Raw genomic sequence first — 26,390 nt, forward strand, 5'->3', positions numbered from 1 at the left:
GGATGGTGACTCCACCACTTCCCTGGGCAGTCCATTCCAATGCCTGATCACCCTCTCCATGAGGAAGTGTTTCCTGATACCCAGCCTAAACCTCCCTGGTGCAGCTTCAGGCCATGGTCTCTTGTCCTGTTATGAGTTACCTGGGAGAAGAGCCCGACTCCCCCCCCCCCCCCGCGGCTACAACCTCCCTTCAGGGAGTTATAACAAACAAATACAAAAAACCCCAAAGCAAATCAAATTAAGACACATAAAAAACATAAACGAGGAAACAACCCAGGTGAGGCTGACATTGGCAGCTGCAAATTGTGGGGAGTATTTGTACATCCAAGCCTGGATCTCTCCTCGACACGTTATCATCCCCTGCACACTTGTTTTCAGGACTAACATCATTCCATTCTCTTCGCAATACTTCAGTGTGATTCCCCTTTCTTTTTCTTTTTTTTTTTTTTTCCCTGATTGTTATTATTTACTACAAGTCTCTCAGAAAAGAACTGCAGTTCTTACTGCAGCCTAATGGATAAGAAAGGATATCGTGTTTGTTCCAAGCCAAAAAGGGAAGAAAGAATACGCCAGCTTAGGAAAAAAAAATCACAATAAAAAAACAAAAACAAAAACAAAAAAACCCAAAAAAACACCTCTCAGGCTAAGATCGAATGGGCATTTGGCACAGAAAACAAAATTTATAATTTTCTTAGATCTAACTTCATGCAACCCAGAAAGTGGAGTGAGATCAGAAACAACAATCTGTGCCCCTAGAAATCTACAAAATCAGTTAATTAGTGTCCCACCGACCACCACCAGCTCTCTCAAAACCACCTCTCTTACCACCGGGCAGCGAGAGAAGGTTTTAAAGCAAAAAAAAAAAAAAACCAAAACAAACCAAAACCGAAACCTCCGCAACGAGGGGCGCATCGCAGACATGCCGAGGGGTCGGCAGCCTTTCCCCTGTATCCCCTTCCCCGGCGTGTGCCCGGGGCAGCCTCCCAGTGTCGTGGTGGGGAGCAGAGACCTGGAGAGCGAGCGACCGGCAGGGCAAGGATGGGATGGGATAGGATGGGATGGGATGGGCAGGTAGGGCAAGGCAGGGCAAAGAAGGCAGACAGGGCAGGGTAGGGCAAGGCAAGGCGAGGGATAGGGCAGGGCGAGGGTTCGGGCAGGGGCAGGGCCGCCACGCCCTGTTCCTCCCCATGGCCGAGCGCGGCGGCACGCCGAGGGCGCGGCAGCGGCGACGGCGCCCCGGCGCTGGCGGGCGGCGGCTGTAGCGGGCCCGGGGGCACCTTCCCACCGGGGATGCGGCTCCGCGGGGGCCGCGCCTCACGCTCCCGCCCTCCGTCGACCGGGCGCCGCGCGGAGCCTCCGCCTCCCCGCGCCGGTCTCCCCCGCGGCGGGGCCGCCGCCGCCGCCCCGCATGGCCAGAGGGAGCGGGCCAGGGCCCGCCGGCGAGGCCGCGCCGAAGCAGCCCACGGCCCCGGGGCGCCGGGCTGAGGGCGGGCGGGCGAGGCCGGCTGCCCCGGGGCAGTGCCGCCAGTCGGGCGGGCAGCCCCGCCGGGGGATGACTCAGAGCCGCGGCCCCTGCAGCGAAGCCGCCGCCGCTTCGCCGGGCTCCGAGGCCCGCGCCGGGGGCCACCCACCGCCCGCCGCGCCCGCCCCGCCGCACATCAGATGATGCCCCCGCGGGGGGCGGCGGGGTCTTGCCGCCGGCGGCGCCTGGCGCCCCTCAACGAGGACAACGGGCGGTTCCTGCTGCTGGCCGCCCTCATCGCCGCGTACCTGAGCGTCGGCGCCACCGTCTTCTCAGCCCTCGAGAGCCCGTCGGAGGCGGCGGCGCAGCTGCGCTGGAATCGGACCCTCCACAACTTCAGCCGCATCTTCAACATCAGCTTGCCGGAGTTACGCGCCTTCCTGCGGAGCTACGAGGCGGCCATGGCCGCGGGCATCCGCGTCGACGCCCTGCGGCCCCGTTGGGACTTCCCTGGAGCCTTCTACTTCGTGGGCACTGTCGTCTCCACCATAGGTGAGCGCCGCCCCGACGGCCCCGCGGCGGTGTCCGCCCGGGGGACGCCGCAGCCCCGGGCCGATCCGGTTATAGCGACCGAAGTTTGGGGAGAGCGGCTGCCGCGTTGCTATGGCTACTGGCGGCCTTGCACCTGAGGGGAGGGTTGCCCGGGTCCCTGTCCCCCCTCATCCCTCACCCCAGAGGGTGCCTTCCCGGCTGCCCGAAGCCTCCGGGGGCCGCAGGACCGCTGGCCGTGGCGGCAGGCGGTGTCCGGGCCGGCCGCGGCGGGACATCCCCCCTCTCCATCCCCAGCCAACTTTCGCTGCCGGCTGTGCGGTTGTTTGGTTGAGCTTCAGCCGGGCCGGAGGGGCGGGCGGGGCTGATCGCTCCCCGAGAAGCCCTGCCTGCCCCCCTGCCCGCGGCGGGATGCTCCGGGTGGTCGCATAGCGTTACCGGCGAGGCGCGGGCTGATAGGCAGCGGTATACTGGGGATGCTGAGAGTATAGCCAGGCTTTCGCGGTGCCTTGCAGCTGATTTGGAAGCTGTTTTTTTAACTGCCGGCAGAGTTAAGATGCATTTGGGAATAAAGACATAAGCTCCACAAAGCCGTGTGTTCTAGCAGTACCATAATAAACATTCTCAGTACATTGCTGCCTACAGCTGACTGCAGTTATTTATATCCAATAGGTGTTCAGGAAGAACAGCACTATATGAGCAAATGGTGAGTTTTGAGGGGAGGATTTTTTTTTTTTTTACTCTAAAATTACCATTCTTTACTCTAAGAGCATAATTAAGAACCATCCTATGAGAGATGTCCTTGAAGTAAAGCTATGGCTATCTGTGACTCTTGGACTATTGCTTGAAAAGTCTTTGCCCTGCACACAGATCTTACTAATTTTCTCTGTCTGCCACTTCCTAAGTTTTGTAACAAGCCAATTGTCTTGGGCTTTTGAGCACAGATGCCATGTTTTCACTTCATTAGAGAGGAAGAAATGCGCAGATTATTGTTGTGCTTACAATCATTAGGTTTGGAAAATGTTTTATCATTAGTGATTAATCTCTGTAACAGAGTTGTGTATATAGTAGTGTTGCCAAATACTGTTACTTTTTCACTTAATAATTGTAATCTTTTCAAGTACACTTAATAGTCCAGACATTAAAACACCATTTTATTAGACCTTCTTTATAACAAGAACATGTATTTTTAAGACATCATTATGACTGACCTGAATGGATGGGGAAAGAAGTCACTGTGTTAACATACTGACTCTTCCATTACACCTACTGTAAAAAACAGAGAAATCTTCTGGAGATGTGTAAGCACACATCCATTCACTGCTCCTGCAGCCCTGGCTTCTCCTCTCTGTGGTTATTGAAATTTAATGTGTTTCCTCTTCATTTGCAAGCATTCATTTGCATCTCCACTTCATTCCCCTATGGAGTCATTTGTATCTGTGCAGAGGGAACAAGAAGTTCAGCAGGCATTTTTGGAATCCTTGACAGGTGTAAATGGCATAACCAAGAACTGTGTTTCTCATATTCCTGTCATGATGCAACCTTGGCCTCCACTCCCTCTTCATAGCCAGTAATGTCTACATTTCTCCTATATGAGAGGGAGGCTGTTGTTTTTCCCAGGCTACAACAGATGCTGGGTTATGCCAAGCTTTCACCTGAGTAGTACCTTCTCTTAATCTACTCCCTGCTAGTACTTCTGGAGTTCTTACAGTACTTAGCATGAATTTGGTGAGCCTGCTGAAGAGCAAGATTTTGCTCTGAGTGAAGAGATGCAGCAGAAGGTGGACTGAAGTGAAACTGAGCTGTGCCCTTGGGCACAGCAAAGGCCATGTCAGAGCCACAGTGTGGGAGGTGTCGAGCTGCACAGCCCTGGCAGGACCAGCATCTCCTGGACTGACAGCATTCAGAGGCTATTGCACCTCATTTAGGTGGTAAAGCAGAGCTTTTACCATCGAGATGTACAGCTCCTTCAGCAGAAGAAGAGGAAGTGCTGCGCCCACCTCAGCACTTCTCGCTTGCCTCTTCAGACTGCTGCAGCTTGTAGAGAGACAAAGCCCTCAGTGAGCTCAGCAGCTTCTCCATGGGCAAGGTTTCTTCCACCACACACAGTTGTGGTTAGTTATTATTGGCAGCTGCATTTGTCCAGCAAAAGTGAAAAAAAAAAAACCCAGCAAGTTAACTAGTTGTACCACTGAAACCCAAAAGCTGTACTTAAAATGAAACGTGCGCAAGGCTTTCTCATGCATGGTCACAGCATAGGAACCAAATGGTAGACATCAAAATGTCACCTCGGGGAGCACTTCCAGAGCCATGGTTTTGTGGTCCCCCAGTTTCCTCCCAGACAGCTCAGTTCTGTACTTACTCTTCTGGAGTACCTTTGATTCCCCTGTCAGCTCAAACACCATATTATCCTGGTTCAGAGCAATTTTCCTTGCCTCTGTGTCACAGATCATTGACAAGGAGAATGCTGTCTACTCAATCTCACCAGGAACTATCAGACATCTAGAGTCAAAACATCTTGCTTTCCTCAACAACTTCATCTGTTATATGTGTCAAAGCAACTTTATTACTTCAGCTAAACATGCTCCTATCCTAGCAATGCATTGGAAAGCTTCCTTAATCACTGCTTAACAAACAGCACTGTGTCTGCCAAGGATATATTGCACACAAGTTACTCAGCCTCTTATCTATTATCCTCTGTCCATGAAGATTCCAACTTGCAGAAGACTTGCTGGGTCTTTTCAAGTCCTTACTCTGTTCTCACTGGTTTTAATAAAGCTACTTAGTCCTTCATATTCAGGCACTGAAACACAGGGACAGGGTTGCAAGTTTTCCTGGGGTTTGTGTGGGCTGGACAGAGGTAGCAAGACTCCAATTCTGTGAACACAAGGGCTAAGCACAGTTGGGCTTGGTATATTTAGGTTATACCTTGAGAAGGTAGATTTAGGTTATAAATATTAGGAAAAAATTCTTCACTCTGAGGGTGGTGAGACACTGAAACTGGTTGCCCAGAGGAGCTCTGGATGTCCACTCCCTAATAGTGTTCAAGGCCAGGCTGGATGGGGCTTGGAGCAACCTGGTCTAGTGGAAGGTGTCCCTGACCATACAGTGGGTTTGGAACCAGATGGCCTTTAAGGTTCCTGCCAACCCAAACCAGTCTGTGATTCTGTGGAACTGCTGCATCCAAGCAGCTCCCCTTTATTAGGTGTTTTGTCGCCTGTATTTCCCTGGCTACAGTTCTGCATCTTCCCTAATTACACAGGGATGCAGTGGAACACTGTGGGGGAGAAACATGTTGGTGGACTCTTTAAGAAATGAGAGAGAGTTAAAATGAAATGTTAAGACTAATCTTAAAGCATTTTCCTGAGTAGCCCACAAAGCAAGTGGCTTACTATCCAGAAAATACCTTTTTGATTACACTGGGCATTCATTTTTTATTATTGAATTTTTTTGTGGCTGGATAATGGAATGTTGAGTCTGTTTCTCATTAGACACATCTTGATTTTTAAAGCTATGTAAGAAAATCATTCAGTCTAATTTCTGATGGCTTTCTTTCAGTCTACACCATTTATTCAGTTATTATTTTGCACTCCAAAACGTATTTTGGTCATATGCATTTATTATTTTTTTTACACTGATTTCTTTAAGGAGCAGCTAATAGACTTAATTTTTCAGCTGAGTTTCTTCTCCTTCCTTCCTTCCTTCCTTCCTTCCTTCCTTCCTTCCTTCCTTCCTTCCTTCCTTCCTTCCTTCCTTCCTTCCTTCCTTCCTAATCCCCTCCCATGCCTCCCCTACCTCCCTTCCATCCCTTCCCTTCTTCTACCCCCAAATAATTCCCAACACTTTTCTTACACACAAAAAGAAAACTGTAACTCAGACCAGTTTTCTTCTGCTGAAATGTTGCAGTACAGCAGCATCACACTCGAGTAGCACAGATTATTTCTGCCTACTGTGTAAGGAAGTTCCAGGATGCCTACAGCTCTGAATTTCTGATTCAATTCATGACTTGAGACGCCTTATCTGTGTTTTTTCCTCTCTTAAATGTTAGAATAAACATTAGGTATACATACTGAGACAGCAGCTTCTTACTAAATTTGGATTTGAAGCTTCTAACATGTAAGTACATGTAAGTACATTCAAGTACATGTTTGAAAAATCCAGTGATACAATTACTTTATATAAATCCATACCAGGCACTAAAAATTAGGTCAAAAGAAGTAGTACAGTACATAAAAATTATTTTTAATGTAATATTTTTTAAAAGCATCCTTTCTGTGAATAGCTGGTTTTGGGATGGAGCATGTGTGGGGTCATAGATGCCTTGAGAAAGTAAGAAACCCTGGAAAAGCCTTCCTTCTCTACAGCTGTGCAAGGGCTACAGGTGTTGAGGGCATGGTATATGGGGGTCAGCAAAACTATTCATCCCTTTGTTATCCCTAAGGTATCCTGTTTAATGACTCAGTTTCTGTGGCCTAAGAGCTCCACCCAAAGGGATGGGGCATGCTCTTCTCTGCTGTTACCTCAAAGAGCTAGGGCACAGCCCTGTCTTGGAACCCACATGAAGAGAGGCCACATAATGGGAGAAACAACATTTGATACTTTCTGCCAGCTGACTGGCTCCTGGCAGCTGTGCTCGTCTTGCTTAGGATGTTGGCTGAGTTAGATCCCCTTCTCTCTGGGTACTCTCTAGGCCCCAGCATATCTAGCACATCATTTCTGCTTGTGCTCCACAAAATAGGCACCATAACCATTCCCTTCTAAAATCTCCTCTGGCTCTGGGTTGTAGTCTTTAGAAAATCTGGAAGTCAAAATGTGCTGAAGGCTGTTGCCTGGAATTGACACACAAAAGGCAGACAGCTCAGCAAGTGCACAGTCAGGTGTTGGGCTGCAGTGCTTGGAGCCAGGGAATGAACCTTCCCAAGAACAGCACTTCACCTTGTGATCTGGCAATAAACAAGTAAGTTTGTCTCAAGGCTTTACGGGGAAAAGGTATTTGTCCTGTCTCCTGCATCAGTATATTGAATACTGTATATACTGAATCAATATATTGAATATCAGTTTGAGCTGCATCTGGGGAAGGTTCTGGCTTTCTGTGAACACAATTTCACAGTCGGTACAGCCAATGCAAACCAGAGTGTGCACCTGAGCAGCACCTTTGTTGTGTTTTCTCAGAGCTCTGCAATACCCTGAGGTTTATACAGGCAGCTTCTGCAGAAGGTCCAAACTAGGGGGCATTTACCTCCAGAGATTACATTCTTGAAGTTGAAAAACAAAAAACAAAAAACAAAAATTAAGGAAAAACAAATGAGAAAGCATCTGGGAGAGCAAGCAGTATTATTAAGCTGCAGCATCAGGGTATTTGTCTTTGCCAGGCTGCTGCAGCAAGCATGACAGTGTGTTTCAGCTTGGTTTGCTGTGGCTAGATCTGATCCTTGAGGTGCTTGGGATGTTTTGATCACTGGGTTGGTGAATATCTGAAAGTTATGTTTTTCACCCTGATAGTCCTGATAAAGAATGGAGAGGAAGAGGCTCAGAGGTCAGCAAGTCACTGATCACCATATTTCTGTGGAGAGAAGTAATCCTTCAGTGATTTTTCTCACTGTAGCAATGTTTTCTACTTGCTTTAGCTTCGTGGGAGCATTAACTTCTTTAGGTACCACTGACAGGAAATTCCGGAATCTGTGGGCATAGATTGGGTGCTCCAAGCAGAAAAGTAATCTAAATCACAGCTTGCCTTCTGGTACTTGAGAGCAACAACAGGAAGCTTTACTTGGAATACATCCATGTAATTACATAGGTGACTTAAGGTGTCCTCAAGGAAGGATCAAGATTAAATAATTTTTATCCTAAAGTTATTGCATTTTTATTCTGAAAGGTGGGAAAGGGGAACCCCAGTAATTTAAATAAAGCCCTTTTTAAAAGACAGTTTTCTGAAAGTATTATTTTAATCAGCCTCAGTACTGCTTAGAGTTTACCTCCTTCTGTAGGGCTGATCTAGACCCAGAAAGTGAAGCCATTACCATATATTGGTTAGATACAGTGATTTTTACAGAGCACATCAGCTCATATTCCTTAAACTAAGAGTGAGGTTTCTTAAATATTAAACCCTATCTATCAAACCCTGTGTTTCAAAACACATGAGTAAAATGGATATTTATATATATTATTTGGTTTTTTATGGCTGTATACATGAAGCCAGGGGCTGACAGAATTGTGGTTCTTTTAGCTGTGCATCTGAACTTTGAAGTGCTCAGCTGGAGCACTGTGTCCTGGGGGCTCAGAAGTGAATGCAGCACCTCAGAGCAGTCATTCAAAAAATGAAGCCTATATGTTACATCGGGGAATAAAGCAGCTTCCTGGCATCATATGAGATATGTTCCTGCGTGTCAGAAGTCAGAAGTAGTTTTATACTAATTTACTGTGTAATGGTTCAGGTTCAAACCAAAGACAAACTAGAGTTTGTAGTCAAGGATTCTCCATCTTTGCAGCTTCCAGGGTCCCTCTAGTTCAGGTAATTGAAGGAGCACTATCTCCTTAGTGGGTACACTAAGTGGGTACATACCTCCTGCCTAGCATGACATTCAGTTTTCTGTGATATTCATGCTGGGCAGCAAATACCTGTATTTCAGTTCCCTGTGCATTTACAAGAGCCTGGAGCTATGATTGCAAACCAAACTCTAGTGGGTCAAAATACCTCTTTGACAGCTCCCTATCTGGGGGGGTCACATATGTGGCTCCAGCCAGTCAGTCTCTATTACCAAGCAACCTCTCCATAAACCAGTTACTGTGCCTGCAATGGTAGTTAGGGATCATAATTACTGGGCTTAGTAGCTGCTCTGTTTGCTATGGGCTCATAGTTCCAAATCCTTCCTGGAACCCTATGGACTGTGTTCCCATGGAGCCTGGCCAGTCCCTAGCTTCTGACATTCTCTTTTGGGAGTCTTTCCCTTTCACTTTTCCCTTCCTCTCCCCTTCCACCTTCCTTTTCCACTTCCCCTTCCCCTGTCCTTCTCCCCTTCCCCTTCCCTCTTACCTAACACTCCCTCATCACCTGCCTTTCCCAGGCACTCTTTAATTTCTACCACCTCCCTCCCAACTGGAAGCATTCCCTCCTCTACTGATTATTTGTTAGCTTGATATTTTGAATATTTTTGTGCCTTTGCAGTCTTTCAAGTTTAATGGCTACCAAAGAAGTCAAAAGTAAAGCTTTACAGTTTCTTTCTACTCCTAATGACATGCATCCTCTTTAGTGTTAATCCTGCTATTGATCCCCATTTCTTTTTTCAGTCTAAATCTTTTTCACATCTCTGATTGTCTTCAGTTTGGCACAGATCATAAACAATTTGTAATTTTATCTCACTTTTTCTGATGGTTCATCTTTGCAAGCACTGTCTTGCTTTTCAACAAACCTTAATTGCTCTTCCTTGCAGAGAGAAGAGGAAGCCAACTCTAGCCAACTCTAGGATGGATTTGTTGGCAATTAACTTCATGTAACAATATCCACTCCTCGTGTTTGTTAGAAAATACAATGTAATTTCTTTCTTGTAATGAACACAGTATTACCTTATCTCTTCAGCTATTAAAGTATATGAGAATTTTACTTCTTGCTATAGTAGTATCAGGATAAGAGTAACAGAAAACCAACACAGAGCATTTATCTGCAATTTTCAGTATGAAGACAGTCTATTGTTATTGGAAACATAACATCTGAGCCTTGCCTACCTTTATCAAATGAGACAGTTTTCATAGTGTGTCAGCACCAGCTGTGTATCTGAGTGCATTTTGGGAGAAGGTAGAGAGAGATAAGGACAAAGCCTAGGGTTCATGGTGGTGAACATCTGAATCATGGAAGGTCTCTTATTGAGTGCAATAAATCTCAGAACTGATACTCAAACCTTCTGTGAATAGAAACACTTAAGTAAAAAACAAACAATTATAACCTCAGAGGTAACTGCACAACAATCAAGACAAATCAAATATGTTTAAGTTTGTAGCTCCTCAGTAGCCAGCTTCTGCCAAAGTCAATAGCAGACCAATATAAAGAGCAAGCTTTAAGAAATCCCACCTTACTCATTGTATTGGCATGCTGAGTTTATAAAACAAAGGTAGGTCTGATGTTGGCAGCACTTACATTGCACTACTATAAGAAATATTACCTCTGAGCTTAGTGGGTTGATGGCCATGGGTGGCACACCAAGCCATAGGCATTGGGAGGCTTCAGTGCAATCTCTCTTGAATCAAGCAGAATGAAAATTAAATCTTAATTGCATGAGATGATGAAAAGCATTAACAGCCTTTTCAAGTAATTAAAGCTTTGGTGTGCAGTACGATAAGAAATTGAATGGTTTTATATTATATGGAATGGTTTATAAAGTATGAGATTCCTTACATGGGCTTGTATTTAAAAATCCATAGTTAGTGCTCCTTACTCATGGATGACAAAAGTGGGAATACCTTGATAACAATTATAACCCCCCAGTGATTTCTTAATGAGCTTTAAACTTGCTGACTTGTAGCTTCTTTCCCTTTAGAAATGTTGGGTCAAATGTTAGCATTCATTCTCAAGTCTTAGGCAGGCAAATTTAATCAAGGCAGAAAGAGAAATTAAGAGAAATTTGCCCATGTGAGAAATGGATGAGAAACTAATTCAGTACATTTCAATTAAAAGAAGGCATGATAGATTTTTGGTTATAAATTATTGAATATTCTCTCATCTCTTTGCTCAGGCTGAGTATTTTGCAAGCAATATATTTATCTCATGAAGATATACATAAAAAATACAGTGTCACTCATGGTCAGTACATATGGAAGTGAGTCTGCTTCAAGCCTCTAATGATGCGAATTACTGCAGCTTGAAGATGTTCAGTCCAAATGGTGATTTTAGTGGGAAATGAGGGAAAGAACCTCTGTGATAAAATGGTTTGTCCATTTACAAAAACTGTTACTGGAAGAACTGCAAAGACCAGGAAAATCTAAGGTAAAATCAGAAGCTCAAAATTATCTTGGTGAAGCGGCGGAGTTGTTCAGTATCATTAAATTTAAAAGAGAAATGCATACTAAGGCAGGTAAAGTGAAAGGCAGAATAGAAAATGAGAAATAGCTGGTAGATTATCACTTTATATTTTTGTTACAGATCTCAAAATTTGGTCTTTGTGCCTTCTTGAATGAATTACAAGAGATTGCTGAGCTAAAACAATCTTCAGAATTTGCTTCTGCTCTTTCAGATGGAATGTTTTTAAACAAGTGACTCACAGAATGGTTTGGGTTGGAAGGAACCTTAAAGATCATCCAATTCCAGCCCCACTGCATGGGCAGGGACACCTCCCACTAGACCAGGTTGCTCAAGGCAGCCACAACTTCCCGGGACAACCTGTGCCAGTGTCTTACCAGTGTCAAATTAAAGAATTTCTTCCTAATGTCTAACCGAAATCTCCCCTCTTCAAGTTTAAAACCATTTCTCCCTGTCCTCTCACTACACACCCGTGTAAAAAGCCCTACCCCAGCTTCTTTGCAGGCCCCCTGCAGATACTGGAAGGTCACCTTGGAGCCTTCTTTTCTTCACGCTGAACAACCCCAACCTCTTCAGCCTGTCTTCATAGGGAAGGTGCTCCAGCCCTCTGATCATTTTTAGTAGCTCTCATCTGGACATATTCCAGGACCTTTATGTCCCTCTTATCCTGGGGACTCCAGGACTGGACACAGTACTCCAGGTGGGGTCTCACAGAAGCAGAGCAGAGGGGGAGAATCACCTCCCTCAGTGGGCTGTGTTTCTTTTGATATGTCTCTGGACCCAGTTGACTTTCTGGGCTGCAAGCACACATTGATGGCTCATGTTGAGCTTCTGGTCCATCACCACCCCCAAGTCCTTCTCCTCAGGGCTGTCCTCAATCCTTTCTCCTCCCAACCTGTATTCATGCATGGGATTGCCTCGACCCAGGTGCAGAACCTTGCACTTGGCCTTGTTGAACTTCATGCAGTTTGCACGAGTCCACTTCTGAAGCCTGTCAAGGTCCCTCTGGATAGCATCCCTTCCTTTCAGTGTGTTGACTTCACCACACAGTTTGGTGTCATCAACAAACTTGCTGAGGATGCATTCGATTCCAGTGTCCACGTTGCTGACAAAGATGTCAAACAGCACTGCTCTGAGTACCAACCCTTGAGGAACACCACACATCACACATCTCCATTTGGACACTGAGCCACTGATCACAACTCTTTGGGTGCCACCATCCAGCCAGTTCCTTACCCAACGAGTGGTCCATCCATTGAATCCATATCATTCCCACTTAGAGATAGATCAGAATGTCATATGGGACGGTGTCAAACACTTTGCACAGGCCCAGGTAGATGGCATCTGTTGCTCTGCTGTTGTCCACCCAGGCAGAGCAACAAATGTATCTAAATGACATATCTAAATGACATATCTAAATGATTAAAAAGCTGAGGTAGATTGGTCATGGGTTTTTTTGTGAAATCGTAACTGTGGAAGTTTGCCCAGAATTTTGGGAAAAAAAATATCCAAACAGTGTAAAATATTTTTCCCTGTGTGCTTAGGTTCTTTTTGCCCTACAGGTCCATCTTTATAGGCTGATTATAAAGCAGAGACTGAGACAACTCTTAAAAAATAGATGTTCTCTGGATACCTGCACAAACACCAGTAGCAGAAAAAAGTGCTGCAAGTCTGTTGTAGCCAGTCAAAAGATAAGCCAGTGATTTAACCATTTTATAGCAGTTTCCATCTGTAAGGTTTAGAAAGCCCAGGAGAGACATGTTCTTTCATCAGATTTCTCTTGTGGGGAAACACAACATTCACCAGATCACTTGTGAAATTCAGATAATGCTATTTCTTACCCTGAAAGGAGAAATATTCTGAGATGTACTGTCACTGGAGTAGCATTACACATGCAAGTGTGGGTTCAAAGCCCATCATGTCTCAAGAATATAACAAAATTTGGATTATTCCTTTTTCCTTGCAGTTCAGAAAAATAACATATTTGCTTAACCTTGGGTCTACTCAGGCATCTGAAATGTGACTGCAAGTTTCAATAAACAGCAAAAGCAGGTGTGAATGCTAATGTTTGAAACACTGCATTTGAAATTACAGGGTTTTTTCTTGTCAGAGCGTTGCTTAGATACATGATTATCCACACACAAAAAACTTCCCCAAAAAAATTAGGAAAATAAGATTGAAAAATTAAGATTGCAGAAGAAGTGAACTTTGGAATCAGAGTTCACCTGGAACAGTATCATCAGCTACTTGAAAACTGCAGGAATGTTAGATAAGGCAGTGTACAGCTTTAGATAGTGGACACATCTCAAGAGAGAAAAAGAACTGACTGCTCCTGGGGTCTGTGAGCTGTGCCCTACAGAATCACAGGCTGGTTTGGGTTGGAAGGGAACATAAAAGATCATCTTGTTCCAACCCTCCTGCCATGGGCCTAGTTGGGACACGTCCAACTAGATCAGGTTTCTCAAAGCCCCATCCAACCTGGCCTTGAACAGAGGTGGCATCCACATCTTCTCTGGGCAACCTGTTCCAGTGTCTCATCACCCTCACAGTAAAAAATTTATTTCTAACATCTAATCTAAGTTTACTATCTTTCAGCTTAAAACCACTACTCCTTGCCCTATTGTTGTATAACCCTGGCTACTGAGACTTTGTCTATTTCTTGGGTATAATGCTTTTGGTTTGGGCAGAATTTTGAAAATAGTTCCTCTAAATTCAGAGAAGTTTCCTCTGTCTGATAATGTCTCAGAAAACTCAATGTTTTAGCTGAAGTTCAGGAGTACAGTGAGCCAAGGCAGATGCTGCTGCACACAACCTCAAAATGTGAGCACGTGTTTGATACGGCTCCGACAGCTGTTAAGGCATGAGTTGAAAGAACATTAAGCTTCTAGTGCAAGGAAGGGTTTTTTCATAGTAGTATAACTTAAGCAACTGAGGAGCTTGTGGGCTGTATTTTTACATTATTAACATGAATATGTTATACTAAAATGGTTTTCACCCAACTGCTAGGAAAGGAAAGGAAAGGAAAGGAAAGGAAAGGAAAGGAAAGGAAAGGAAAGGAAAGGAAAGGAAAGGGGAAAGGGGAAAGGGGAAAGGGGAAAGGGGAAAGGGGAAAGGGGAAAGGGGGAAGGGGAAAGGGGAAAGGGGAAAGGGGAAAGGGGAAAGGGGGAAGGGGAAAGGGGAAAGGGGAAAGGGGAAAGGGGAAAGGGAAGGGGAAGGGGAAGGGGAAAGGGAAAGGGAAGGGAAGGGAAGGGAAGGGAAGGAAAGGAAAGGAAAGGAAAGGAAAGGAAAGGAAAGGAAAGGAAAGGAAAGGAAAGGAAAGGAAAGGAAAGGAAAGGAAAGGAAAGGAAAGGAAAGGAAAGGAAAGGAAAGGAAAGGAAAGGAAAGGAAAGGAAAGGAAAGGAAAGGAAAGGAAAAGGAAAAGGAAAAGGAAAAGGAAAAGGAAAAGGAAAAGGAAAAGGAAAAGGAAAAGGAAAAGGAAAAGGAAAAGGAAAAGGAAAAGGAAAAGGAAAAGGAAAAGGAAAAGGAAAAGGAAAAGGAAAAGGAAAAGGAAAAGGAAAAGGAAAAGGAAAAGGAAAAGGAAAAGGAAAAGGAAAAGGAAAAGGAAAAAGGATCTAAATACACAACTCTTTGTAAGAAGCAGGTCTGGACTAGCTTAGGTCAATTCACAAAGAGACACACTGCAACCAAAAGAAAGAGCATCCTGCTGTCACCCTTCTTTTCTAGAAGTTTTTCTTTGTAAGCTGATTTAGCACTAATTTAGCCAACACTAGCTCATATTGTTTCCATTTAACAAGCATGCCAAGGGGCAGAGTAACCAAATCAAGAAACTATGTCCTGATGCAGTAGGGTTAACCAGAAAACCCAAACATAAACTTGCCGAAGATTTCCAGCATCAAGCTCATGACCCTGCCCATACATTCCCTCTTCAGGGGCTCTGCTTAGCAAGACCTCAGGTCAGAGCTACTGCTTTGCTAGGGACACTGGTGGTACAGGTCAGTCCCTGTTTGTACAAGGTGCATAGAGGATTAGCCAGCCTCAGCCAGGGAGCTGTAAAACTGATTTAAAAACACTTTCTTGCTTCTTTCTTTTCTTAGTTCTATGCCAAAGCAACTTGGGAAGACGAGATGATCAGCCTCCTTCTGTATTTATCAGGCTACGGATTTACAATAATGGTATTTAGTAGTGAGCAAGGATGGGGTTTTTTGGTTAATCTTTGTTATGCCCTGTCTTACACAGAAAGGGCAACATGCTGTACAACTGCAGAGAAAAGCTTCCCTACTTTGGATACGTGAATAGAGCAAGAGTACTGCTGCTGCAGGTGAAGCTGCTTCACCTGCAGCTTCAGCATTTCTCTTTTTAAGGGTCACATCCCTCAGATTTACAAAAGTTGGGCCACGACCTGGGAAATGTGCTTGCTGAGTTCTCACTAGAAACTGAAGACCTTTCTTGGAAAGTTCAACTAGAAGGTGTCAGTGTAGAGAATGCTTGGGAAACCTGCTGAATGGAGAAGGTAAATGTACTCAAGTAGCCAGGTTTTGAGGAGGTTATTCAGGACAGAGAGATCTTAAGGGTGTACTGATAATGCCTTAGATCCCTGTCAAGGTGGTGGTAACACTTGATGTTTCTGGAAACAAACCTCACCATTACTCCTCTCAGGTCTGGCATATCTTTCACCCTAAATACATTGTTCCAGCTCTGATTCTCAGCAGGACACAGGGTCCCCTCCTCACCTGCCTGCCGATGCAACCAGGTATCAGCCTCACACAGCTGCACCTCCACACTGCAAGTACCCTGCATGTGGGGCAATTCCCATCTTCAGGAGGCAGAAGTTTCCTTTCCAGCCTTTTCAGCTTCCCAGCCTTGTCCCTTTCCTACCAGAGGAAATCCTTCCCCACCACCTGCCCTCCAAAATTTCCTCTCCAGAGAACCCAAGTCCCCTCTTCACCTCGAAGATCACAGCCTCCAGCACCTCTCTGTCATGCTTCTCCTTGCTGAAGGTGCCTCCTGCCATGGGGCAGACCCTCTCAGCATCACTCTGCCCTCCAGGGATGTCTGTAGGAATACAAGCCCTTTGCCCACCAGTGGTTGCCAGAGGAGCTGAGACATCCTGGCATCCCTTGCCTGCTGGAGCTGCCCTGTTGCCTCCCAGCCATGGGCACAAGGCACTGCTGCCTACCCCTGTCTCTCAGCATCACCTGAGTCACTTTTGGGCATAATTTTAGGTTTGTCATTCACCTCTGCAGGAAGATATTTGTACCTCTCAACTTCTTTTCATACCCTTCATAAACAAGTATTTATTAGCCTCTAGGGATTTATCATCATGGTTGTGAACTTAATACTTTTTTTTTTTTCCTAGGGAAGCTTAGATTACTTTAGGCTGACAATTCTATAATTTAAAAAAAAAAAGGCACTGCACTTTACATAGGAATTAAAATGTGGTCATGACCTTTCTGGCAGTGTTTTAAATCACAAGCATCAGAGAAATGCTGAAGGTTCTGCTGTTCACTGATGTTATGCATAGCAGCATTTCAGGTAGCCAACAGCCTGATCACAGCTGTGTATAAACAGAATAAAACTGGTACTATGGAAAGCCTTTAATAGTTGCCTGCAGCTCATTGAAATTCTTTAGTGTGCAATTAAAATTTCCTTGTTCAATTAAAATGTCACCATCCTCTGGCTCCTTTGGCATAGCTGTTGTTTCAGACACCTGACTGATGTTGCACTGGTGGAGATGTAACCAGGAGCAATAACAGTGACCTGGGTAGGTTTTAACTATGTTCATTGAGTTTATCATGATGCTCTTTCAGGTCATAGAACAGACTGGGTATCTTTTCTCATGGTCTCTTTTGGATTGGGTCCATGTATGCACATTTTTGTGTACTGAACAGTAATAGGAGTTAGGGGGGAAAAAAAAAGCCTTGGTTTACTAAGCAAATTTACAGGACTTCTGACCATCTATTTACTGTAGGATTTGGGGAGAACAAGTCTGTGTTAAAAGAATTTTACTAAAATCACTAAAATTAGGAAATGCCAGAAAGAGCCTGCTTATATATTATTAATGATGGATGAAAGGATGGATAGGTGGATGGATGGGTGGATAGACATACATTCATATGTAGATAGATACATAGACAGAGAATCAATCCACAGTCATTTATTTTTTTCTCCATGGGTTATCTCCTCCAGGACATGAGTTTCCAAGGGCTGTAAGCTTGTGTATGATACAGGTTAGGCCAGCCCTAAAACCTGCAGTGGTATCCATGTCTTCAGACTTACAGACCATCAGTGCTCAGGAGCTTTGATAGTAATCTACAAAAGTTCAAATGTGCTTGTGCATCAATTTTTATATTAAGGGCTCTGGCAATGGAAAAACTCTAAAAAAAAATCCTGTTTGAGCACAAGAGCAGTATGGGCTCATGAAGATGTTAAAGGAAAAGTAAGTTTTTCATTTGTGGGCTGAAAATGAAAAGCCAGGTGGGAGAACTGCCTCATATTCTCACTCGATGGGTAAAAGTGCTGGCTGAAGCAGCAGGTTTCCATCTGCAATGGTTTTATCCGCTCTGAGCTGTGACCTTGTATCCAAGGCAACTGTTTCTGGATGTGGTAAGGAGCTATATAATAAATGAGAGGTGGTTGTGAAATATACACATACCACTCTATCAGGGACAGTAATGATGATAGGCTAACAGGTGGAAAAGGGGTTGCAGGGAGCTCAAGAATCCAAACACTGAATTTTAGGCTTAAACTAAAACAAATGTGGAACAGATGTTAAACAAAATTGGTTGCTTTTAGCTTATGTGCCTGTGTTCTGTAATCCACATCTCTTGGGGACTAGCCCTAATAGAGCATAGTTTTTATTATGTAAGGACTTTTTTATCTGTGGAAGCAGCATTCTGGTTATTTTTTTTTTTTTTATTGTTTCTGATAAATCATTTGTTTAAAAAGTTATACTCAACAATTTTAGTTTATTTTTATTCCTTTAAATGTTACCAGTTTATTAAAAGGTTACAGATGTGATGGTACTCCCATGATCTTCACTCTTGGATTTAAAATGATTGCTCAGTGCTGGTGACTTGCTGTGAGAGCCAAGTCCCATGGCAGGATGCCTCTGTAAGAAGAGATGATGGTCTGACTGAAAGAAGCAGGGACACATGATGCCATGGAAGAGGCTGGAAGACTTTCTTGTGTTCCATTTTCAAGGTGACCAACACTTTTACTCCACCTCCAGTTAAATATATCTTTACTGGAAAATTGTCAACCCCTTCAATCTCAGAATCTAGTAAGAAAAGATAATCACCAGACTGACTGGCCTGAGGGAAGATCTCACAGGTACTAAAGCTGCTATTCCTTCTTTTCTGGTACCAGCTCTCTCTTTTACCCATTGGAAGATGGGGAAAAGACAAGAAAGGAAGAACAACAGGAAGCATAAGTCTTCACAAGTTTATAGAGTTGCACTATCTCTTGAATCCAACACCATCTTACGTAAATTAGAAGTCTAGATGAGTGGAATAACCACATAGCCTATTACACAAATCAGGAACTCAGTAGTTGCCAGCACTTACCCAGGAGAGGCTTCTGAAGGATAAACGTTATCTGAGTGTCAACTTGGCCTTACAAATTATGTTTCTTTAGGGAAAAGTATCAAACAGCTGAAATTAATGCTGCCATAAAGGCTGTCTCTGAAGTGGTGTGTCAGAACGGGACATAATTAGATTGAGGGAGGTTGAAATACTGTCTGAGCCAACCAAAAGTATCTCCAAGGTACCTATATAATATATGTCAGAGCTGTGAAAATACAGAGCACCCCATTGTTCTTCTTTCCTTGTACTGTCTCAGAAGCACAGGCAGTTCTGGACAAGTTCTTTTCACCCAGATGTGATGCTGTACTTAGCCTTGAGCAGGGGCTGGGCTCAGACTTGACATACACAACACACCAGCATGAATCCCTTGTGGTCCAGGTGGTGCCAAAGGGACAAACATTGCTAGGAAGGGCCCATATGAAGAATGCATGAGCACAATTCTATCTGCAAGCTGTTGGCTTGAACTTACTGTCATCTGCTTGGGCTTGCTTTTTGCTGGTTTTATGCAAGTCTTAAACCTTGCTTGAATAAACTACATCAGAAACACAAAACTTCAACTCTTCTCATGAATGATCAACAGAAGATGCTAAAAAGCTTTAGTGCTTTTACAACTTGATCCAAACCATCACTATCTCTTTTTTTTTTTTTTAATTATTAAATATGTGTGACAATAAACCCGTTTATTTTTATAGTGATGTTCACATGCTTGTTGTGAAACACACAAGGAAAATAAAGAGGTGATTTATCTTTATCACAAAGTAATAAAGAGGAAAATAAAACTGGTGCTTGGTGACAACCAACGTGGCTTCACCAGGGTCAAATCCTCCCTGACAAATTTGGTAGCCCATTATGAAGGAGGGTCACAGCATCAGTGGAACTGATGTCATCTACCTGGACCTGTGCAAAGTGTTCAGCACTGTCCCACACACATTCTGGTACCCAAACTGGAATGATATAGATTTGATGGGTGAACTACTCATGGATAAGGAACTGGCTGGATGGTCTCACTCAAAGAGTAGAGGTAAGTGGCTCAATGTCAAAATGGAGACAATTGTGAGTGGCGTTCACTCAAGGGTCAGTATCAGACCACAGCTACATCTTTGTTGGTGGAATGGACAGTGGAATGAAGTGCACCCTCAGCCAGTTTGCTGATGACACCAAACTTTGAGGTGAGGTCAACGTGCTGGAGGCAAGGGATGCCATCCAGAAGGACCTTGGCAGGCTTGAGAGATGGGCTCATGCAAACTGCATGAAGTTCAAGAAAGCCAAGTGCAACAAGGTTCTGTACCTGCATCCAAGCAATTCCAAACACAAATACAGGCTGGGCAGAATTGGATTGAAAACAGCTCTGAGAAGGATTTAGGAGTGTTGGTTGATGAGAAGCTCAACATGAGCTGGTAATGGGCCATAAATATCTCCATCCCTGGAGATCTTTAAAAAGAGACTGGGTGTGGCACTCAGTGCCATAGTCTAGAACTGCAGAGGTGGGTCAAGGGTTGGACTTGATGATCTCTGAGGTCCCTTCCAACCTAGCCAATTCTATGATTCTATGCTTCTAATGTGTGCCTGCAGCCCAGAAAGCCAACTGTAGCCTGGGACTTCATCAAAAAGATCCTGGACATCAGATCAAGGGGGCTAATTCTCTGCCTCAGCTCTTGTAAGACACTACCTAGAGTATTTTGGAGCCAGTTGTGGAGCCCTCAACAGAGGAAGGACATAGAGCTGTTGGAGTGAGTTCAGGGGACAGCTACAACGATGATCAGAGGGCAGGAGCACCTCTCCTTTGAAGCTGGGGTTGTTCAGCCTGGAGAACACTCTGAGAGATCTTACAGCAACCTTCTAGTACCTGAAGTGGGCTTAGAGGAATGCTGGGGAGGGACTTCTTACAAGGGCATTGTCCTTGTTTGGGCTAGGATAAAGGTGATTTTCTGTATTGTACTTTTGCTTTTAGCTAAGTCTCTTGTAAGTAGTTGTACTTGCTGAAATTAACAGCAAGTTTCTCAGACAGTGTCTGCTTCTAGGACTGATAACACTTGATGTTTATAGTTACTGCTAGAGACTGGTGTGCAGAGCCAAGGACACTGCTCAGCTCTGAGGAAAACATTTTACCCTCCAGGAGGATAAAGAGGTCCCACCTGCATCCCTCGTTTGGGGAGGAACAGCCAAGATAGATGCCAGAATTGACCAAACAGAGGATTCCATCCCATATACGTCATCCTCAGTATAAATTTGAGGGATCATGAGGGCCAAGCCATGATTTCCTGCTTCCAGCTTCCGGCTGCCTGTCCTTCCTGCCTTTCCTGCTTCCCTCCCTTCACCCGGCATCCTGGAAGGATTCCATCCATTCGTCTGCCTGTGGTCCTGATCCGTGCCAGCCCATATCTGTGTGTTCCTGCCTCCAGCTCCCGACTGCTGCTGACTATAGGAGTCCAGTCTGGACTTTCCCAGGGCTGCCCTGCAGCCTCAGTGGTGACGTGAGAGTTATTGGGGGAAAGGGGGAGGAATGTGGTATCATTTTTCTGTATATTTGTATCTGTTTAATTATTTTTCCTTTTTTATCATTACTGTTTCATTAAAGCTGTGTAGTTTAGTTTCCAACCCATAAGTCTCTCTCCCTTATTCTCTCTCCTTTCTTACCAGGGAGGAGAGAGAGATTAATAGAGAGCGTCTGTTACTCGGTTTAATTGCCGGGCCAGTGTTAAACCGTGACAGGCACGTAGCTAAAAGAACAAGGGATAATGGCTTAAAACTGAAAGTGGGAAGATTTTAGTTAGACACTGGGAGGAAATTGTTCTCTATGAGTTAAGACACTGGAACAGGTAGCTCAGAGTAATGTTGGGTAGCCCCATCGCTGAAGTGTTCAAGGGCAGGTTGGATGGTACTTGGAGCAACTTGGTCTAGTGGGAGGTGTCCCTGTCCATGCAAGGTTTTGGAACTAGATAATCTTTAAGGTACCTTCCAACCCAAACCATTCTATGGTTCTGTGATTCTGTGATTCTATATTCAAATGCTTTGCTGACAAGGCATGAGCAAACAGATGCCTTCTCCATAACAAGCTGGCCAGTTATCCCTAGATGGCAACTGCAGCAGGCTCCCCAACTTTTAGTGGATATTCATTATCTAATGAGAAGGCCCCGTGCACTCCCAGTCTGACCCAGGTAACAGTTCCACCCCACAGAAGATGAGGAACTGAGAGGAATTTCACAGAATTCTCTCATGTTGGACCTGGAAACACAAGGCAGGCTTTGGAAGATCTGCTCAAAGCTGCTCTTATATCATGACAAAATGGAGAGACCATGGGTCCAGAAAACAAAATCTAGTGACCCCTTTGGAAGTTTTTCATTTTCTGGTCATACTATGCAAGTTTTTCACTGTCTTTTACAGAAAATACTGTTTCCATGGCGACAATACTGATGATGCAATCCAGTTTGAATTGCTGTCACACAGCTGTTTCCAAGCATGCCAAATCTGTTCCTCATTCCTCAGGCATCTTTATGCCACTGAAAATATATTTCCAAGTTTACTTGTCATAAGCATTTGCATTCATTTATCAAGCAGATGCGAAATTCTCTATCAATGAAAAAAGAAGGTGGCACGGTTTAATGCTGGGCCAGCAATTATCTGAGTGACAGATATACTCTGTTAACCCCCTTCCCCTTCCTGATAAAGAAAGGAGAGAGAATAAGGGAGAGGGACTTAGGGGTTGGAAACTAAACTACACAGCTTTAATGAAACAGTAATGATAAAAAAGGAAAAATAATTAAACAGATACAAATATACAGAAAAATGATACCACATTCCTCCCCCTTTTCCCCCAATAACTCTCACATCACCACCGAGGCTGCAGGGCAGCCCTGGGAAAGTCCAGGCTGGACTCCTGGAGTCGGCAGCAGTTGGGAACTGGAGGCAGGAACACACAGATATGGGCTGGCACGGATCAGGAGCACAGGCAGACGAATGGACGGGATCCTTCCAGGATGCTGAAGCAAACAGGGACAGGGGAAGAAGGGCCAAAGGGAAGAGTGATGGGCAAAGGGGTTTGACCCTTGTGATCCCTCAAATTTATGTCGAGGATGACACATACGGGATGGAATACTCTGGCCAATTTTTGTCACCTGGCTTGTCTGTTCCTCCCAAAAGGAGGGTTGTGGATGTGACTCCTTTACTCTCCTTCTCTTTCCAGACCATCAGATGTCCCTCAGAACTGAGGAGTGGCCTTGGTTCTGTACACCATTCTTTAGCTGTAACTATAAACATTGAGTGTTACCAGTCCTGGAAGCAGACACTGACTGAGAAACTTGCTGTTTATTTCAGCAAGTGCAGCTTGACTTAGACTTAGCTAAAAGTAAAACGACTTAACTGAAAGTAAAATGACAAGACAGAAAATTAGTTTGATCGTGGCCCAAACCAGGACAGAAGGTAGCATAAAAAGTTACCCCCAAAAATGCAGCCATTGCAAAAATAAATCAATAAATTCCAAGCAGCAAGCTGAGTTGATACAGAGAGACTGTTTTCCTATTGCTATTTAAAAGTGTGTCATGATAATAAACTGTATTTAAGGATGTCATTATACTCTATGCTAAAAGTTTACTTTTCTTTGCAAACTTTCACTGATGTGCTCTGCTGTTAATATATACCTCCCTGGATATGTTACTTGCTCAGCATTTTCTTGAACAGTAAGGTAAAGAAATTTCAGCTTGTGGATTTTTCATGAACTGTTAATTTAGGTTAGATGTAGTTGTTTATTTGTGGGACAGGGCAGTTATCTCAGTCCCATCAATAGGGCTTTTTACTGAACTACTTCACAGAGAAGAACAGCAGAACCAGAGCAATAGCCACAGAACTGAGTTTCAGAAGAATCTGCTTGAGATACTATGTGAAATGTATGTAATTCCATTTCATAAAATAATCAGTATCAGCAAATAATGTGAAGCAAACTTACTGTATTTATTACAAATTTAAGATCCATTTTGTTGTTTTGTAAACATCCATAGCTACAAGGCATTACTGTTTGTATCTACAATTATGAATCATAGAATCATTTTGTTTGGAAAAAACCTTTAATATTCTCAAGTCCAATCATTAACTTAGCACTGCCACATCCACTACTAAACCATGTCCCTAAGCACTAGATCTACATGTCTTGTAAATACCTCCAGAGATGGTGACTCCAGCCTTTACTGTGTCTGACAACCCTTTCAGTAAAGAAATTTTTCCTAATATCCAACCTAAACCTCCTCAGGCATAACTTGAGGCCATATCCTTTTGTTCTTTTGCTTGTTATTTGTGAGAACAGACCAGCCCCCACCTCACAACCTCCTTTCAGGTAGTTGTAGGAGTGATAAGGTAATGTCAAAGGACAATTCAAGAGGTAATTTAATAATACTTCTGGATCTTTCCAGAGTTTGTACACTCCACTTTCTCCATTAACCTGTGTGGCAGTGTTTTTTCCTGCTGTAATTATCAGATTCTAGTGCTCCCAGTCTGCCAGGTGGCTGTGCCATGGAGGTATCTCACCAGTGACAAGGCCATGGCTTTTCCTTTCTTCTGTGGTTATATCCAGTGGGCCAAGCACAGTTGGGATTTGGTTAAGACTTTAAAGTGCTGTTATATTTAAAACAGTATTCGATCTTTGGGAAGTGGTTGTGGGTTTTTTTCTGCTATACAGCCTGAAATCTTACATCCTCCCAGGGGTAGTGGTATTCTCATCCCTTGGTAACAATAGCATTATGCTGGGTTACAGCTTGTCAGCAGAGTTTAAACTTTCCATCAGGCCATACTGGCTCACACATGTTGGAGAAGGGAAATATCCTCTTCACCTCATCTCATGGTCTGGGCTCAGGAATGCTTCCATTTAGAAAGTCATGTTCTCTGTTAATACTATATTTCATCTCTGTGAGGATGTTTTGTGCTTTCCTGAGTGCTGACCATCTTGTTGAGGGTTCTAGTGCAGTCTTCATTCGTTACAAAAGTTGGTTTTGTGCTGGCCTAAACTGACTTAGAGATAGCACTCTACTTGTCCAATGAGATGGGACCTTTGTTAAGTTTCATACATCCTGAGCTTACGCATGAAAAACCATGTCATTAATGCGAGTCATTTATCGTTTAGGTTTTGGGATGACTACGCCAGCAACCGTGGCTGGAAAAGTTTTCCTCATCGTTTATGGCCTTTTCGGGTGTGCTGGGACTATCCTTTTCTTCAACCTCTTCTTGGAGCGTATCATCTCTCTCCTGGCATTCATCATGAAAGCTTGCCATGAGAGACAGCTGCGAAGAAGTGGTCTCCTACCTCCCAATTTCCAAAGGGGGACAGCTGTGTCGGAGGTGAGCAGCCTTGTGGGGTGGAAGCCGTCCGTTTACCACGTGATGCTGATTCTGGGAATTTTTGCTGTCACCCTTTCCTGCTGCGCCTCTGCAATGTACACAGCAGTGGAAGGATGGAACTATGTTGACTCTTTGTACTATTGCTTTGTCACCTTCAGCACCATTGGCTTTGGAGATTTGGTTAGCAGCCAAAACGCTGCGTACCGAAATCAGGGATTATACAGATTTGGAAACTTCGTATTTATATTAATGGGGGTATGTTGCATATACTCTCTTTTTAATGTCATCTCAATTGTAATCAAGCAAGTTTTGAACTGGGTATTGAAAAAATTCAAATGCAGATGTTGCCCAAAGTGCCATAAATCAAGTGCCCGTCTGGGACGTCGCAATGCCATCACCCCAGGAGCCCGTCTGCATCGACGGAACATCCCGGCGGATGCTGACGGACAGTATGACAGTGACACAGAGGGGAGGAGGCTCTCCGGAGAGATGATCTCCATGAGGGAGCTCACAGCATCGAATAAAGTCTCCCTGGCCATATTGCAAAAGCAGCTGTCTGAGACAGCCAATGGCTACCCCAGGAATGTGTGTATCAATACAAGACAAAATGGTTTCTCCGCAGGGGTGGGTGCTCTCGCCATCATGAACAACCGCTTGGCAGAAACGAGTGATTCTAGGTAGAGTTTTTGAAATTCCTTTTGTTTCTTTAATAAAAATCAAGTTGTCATTGAGGTGGAATTATCACTGCAAACTACTGTAAAGTTTTAAATTCAGAGACAGCCTTGGTATTCATTGGGTGTTCCGCATTTTAGTTTCTGGGGGGTTTAATAAGTCTTCTTTAATATGCAGTTACATCTTTACTGTAATGTTACAGCTTTCCTCAAAGGGGTTTTTTGGAAGAGGCTTGGATGTCTTGGATGCAGTTACAGAAGAACAGTGTGTATGGTTACAATGATGTCAGAACTAACATGTTGTTAAGAACATAGCTTGAAACCAAACTCTGGGTTAAAATGTGCAAGTTCAGCTCCAGATTCAAACTTGGGGTTTATGAGATTTGGCTAAACCAATATTTCACTATTTGTTGAAGTCTGGATCTGGCCCTGACCTCTTGAGCAATTCCTCATAGCAGGCCTGTATATAACATCCACAGAGGGGGCTGCAGTTACTCCAGCTTTGGTGTGACTGCTTCACTTGAATCCTGCTGACTTGGATGGTAGAGAATTAAATGGCTGAATTCAGAGGACTGAGTACTGCTTTTAAACCAGTCTTGTCTGAAACAATATCTGCTACCTATCTCTTAACAGTTAGGGGATTATCAAGAATGTTGATAAATGAGCAAAAACTATTCCTACCTGCAGAATTACTGAAAACAGACAATTGTCCACTTTGTTACTACCTTAATTTAAGGCAAGAGAAGCCAGTACACACCTCTGATGACAAATGTTTGCATCACTACTGAAATGCT

At 44.1% G+C, this 26,390-nt stretch overlaps 1 protein-coding gene across 1 annotated transcript; it reads left to right on the plus strand.

Moving 5' to 3' along the window:
* Nucleotides 1-1,196: 1,196 nt before the first annotated feature.
* KCNK12 (potassium two pore domain channel subfamily K member 12) lies at nt 1,197-26,385 on the plus strand. The gene is made up of 2 exons (XM_071739837.1): nt 1,197-2,014; nt 24,711-26,385. Exons 1-2 carry the CDS (start codon nt 1,663-1,665, stop codon nt 25,604-25,606), a joined length of 1,248 nt encoding a protein of 415 aa, XP_071595938.1. The 5' UTR covers nt 1,197-1,662; the 3' UTR covers nt 25,607-26,385.
* The last annotated feature ends 5 nt before the right edge of the window (nt 26,386-26,390 follow it).

This window comes from Heliangelus exortis, chromosome 3, assembly GCF_036169615.1.
Source record: "Heliangelus exortis chromosome 3, bHelExo1.hap1, whole genome shotgun sequence".
NCBI lineage: Eukaryota > Metazoa > Chordata > Aves > Apodiformes > Trochilidae > Heliangelus > Heliangelus exortis.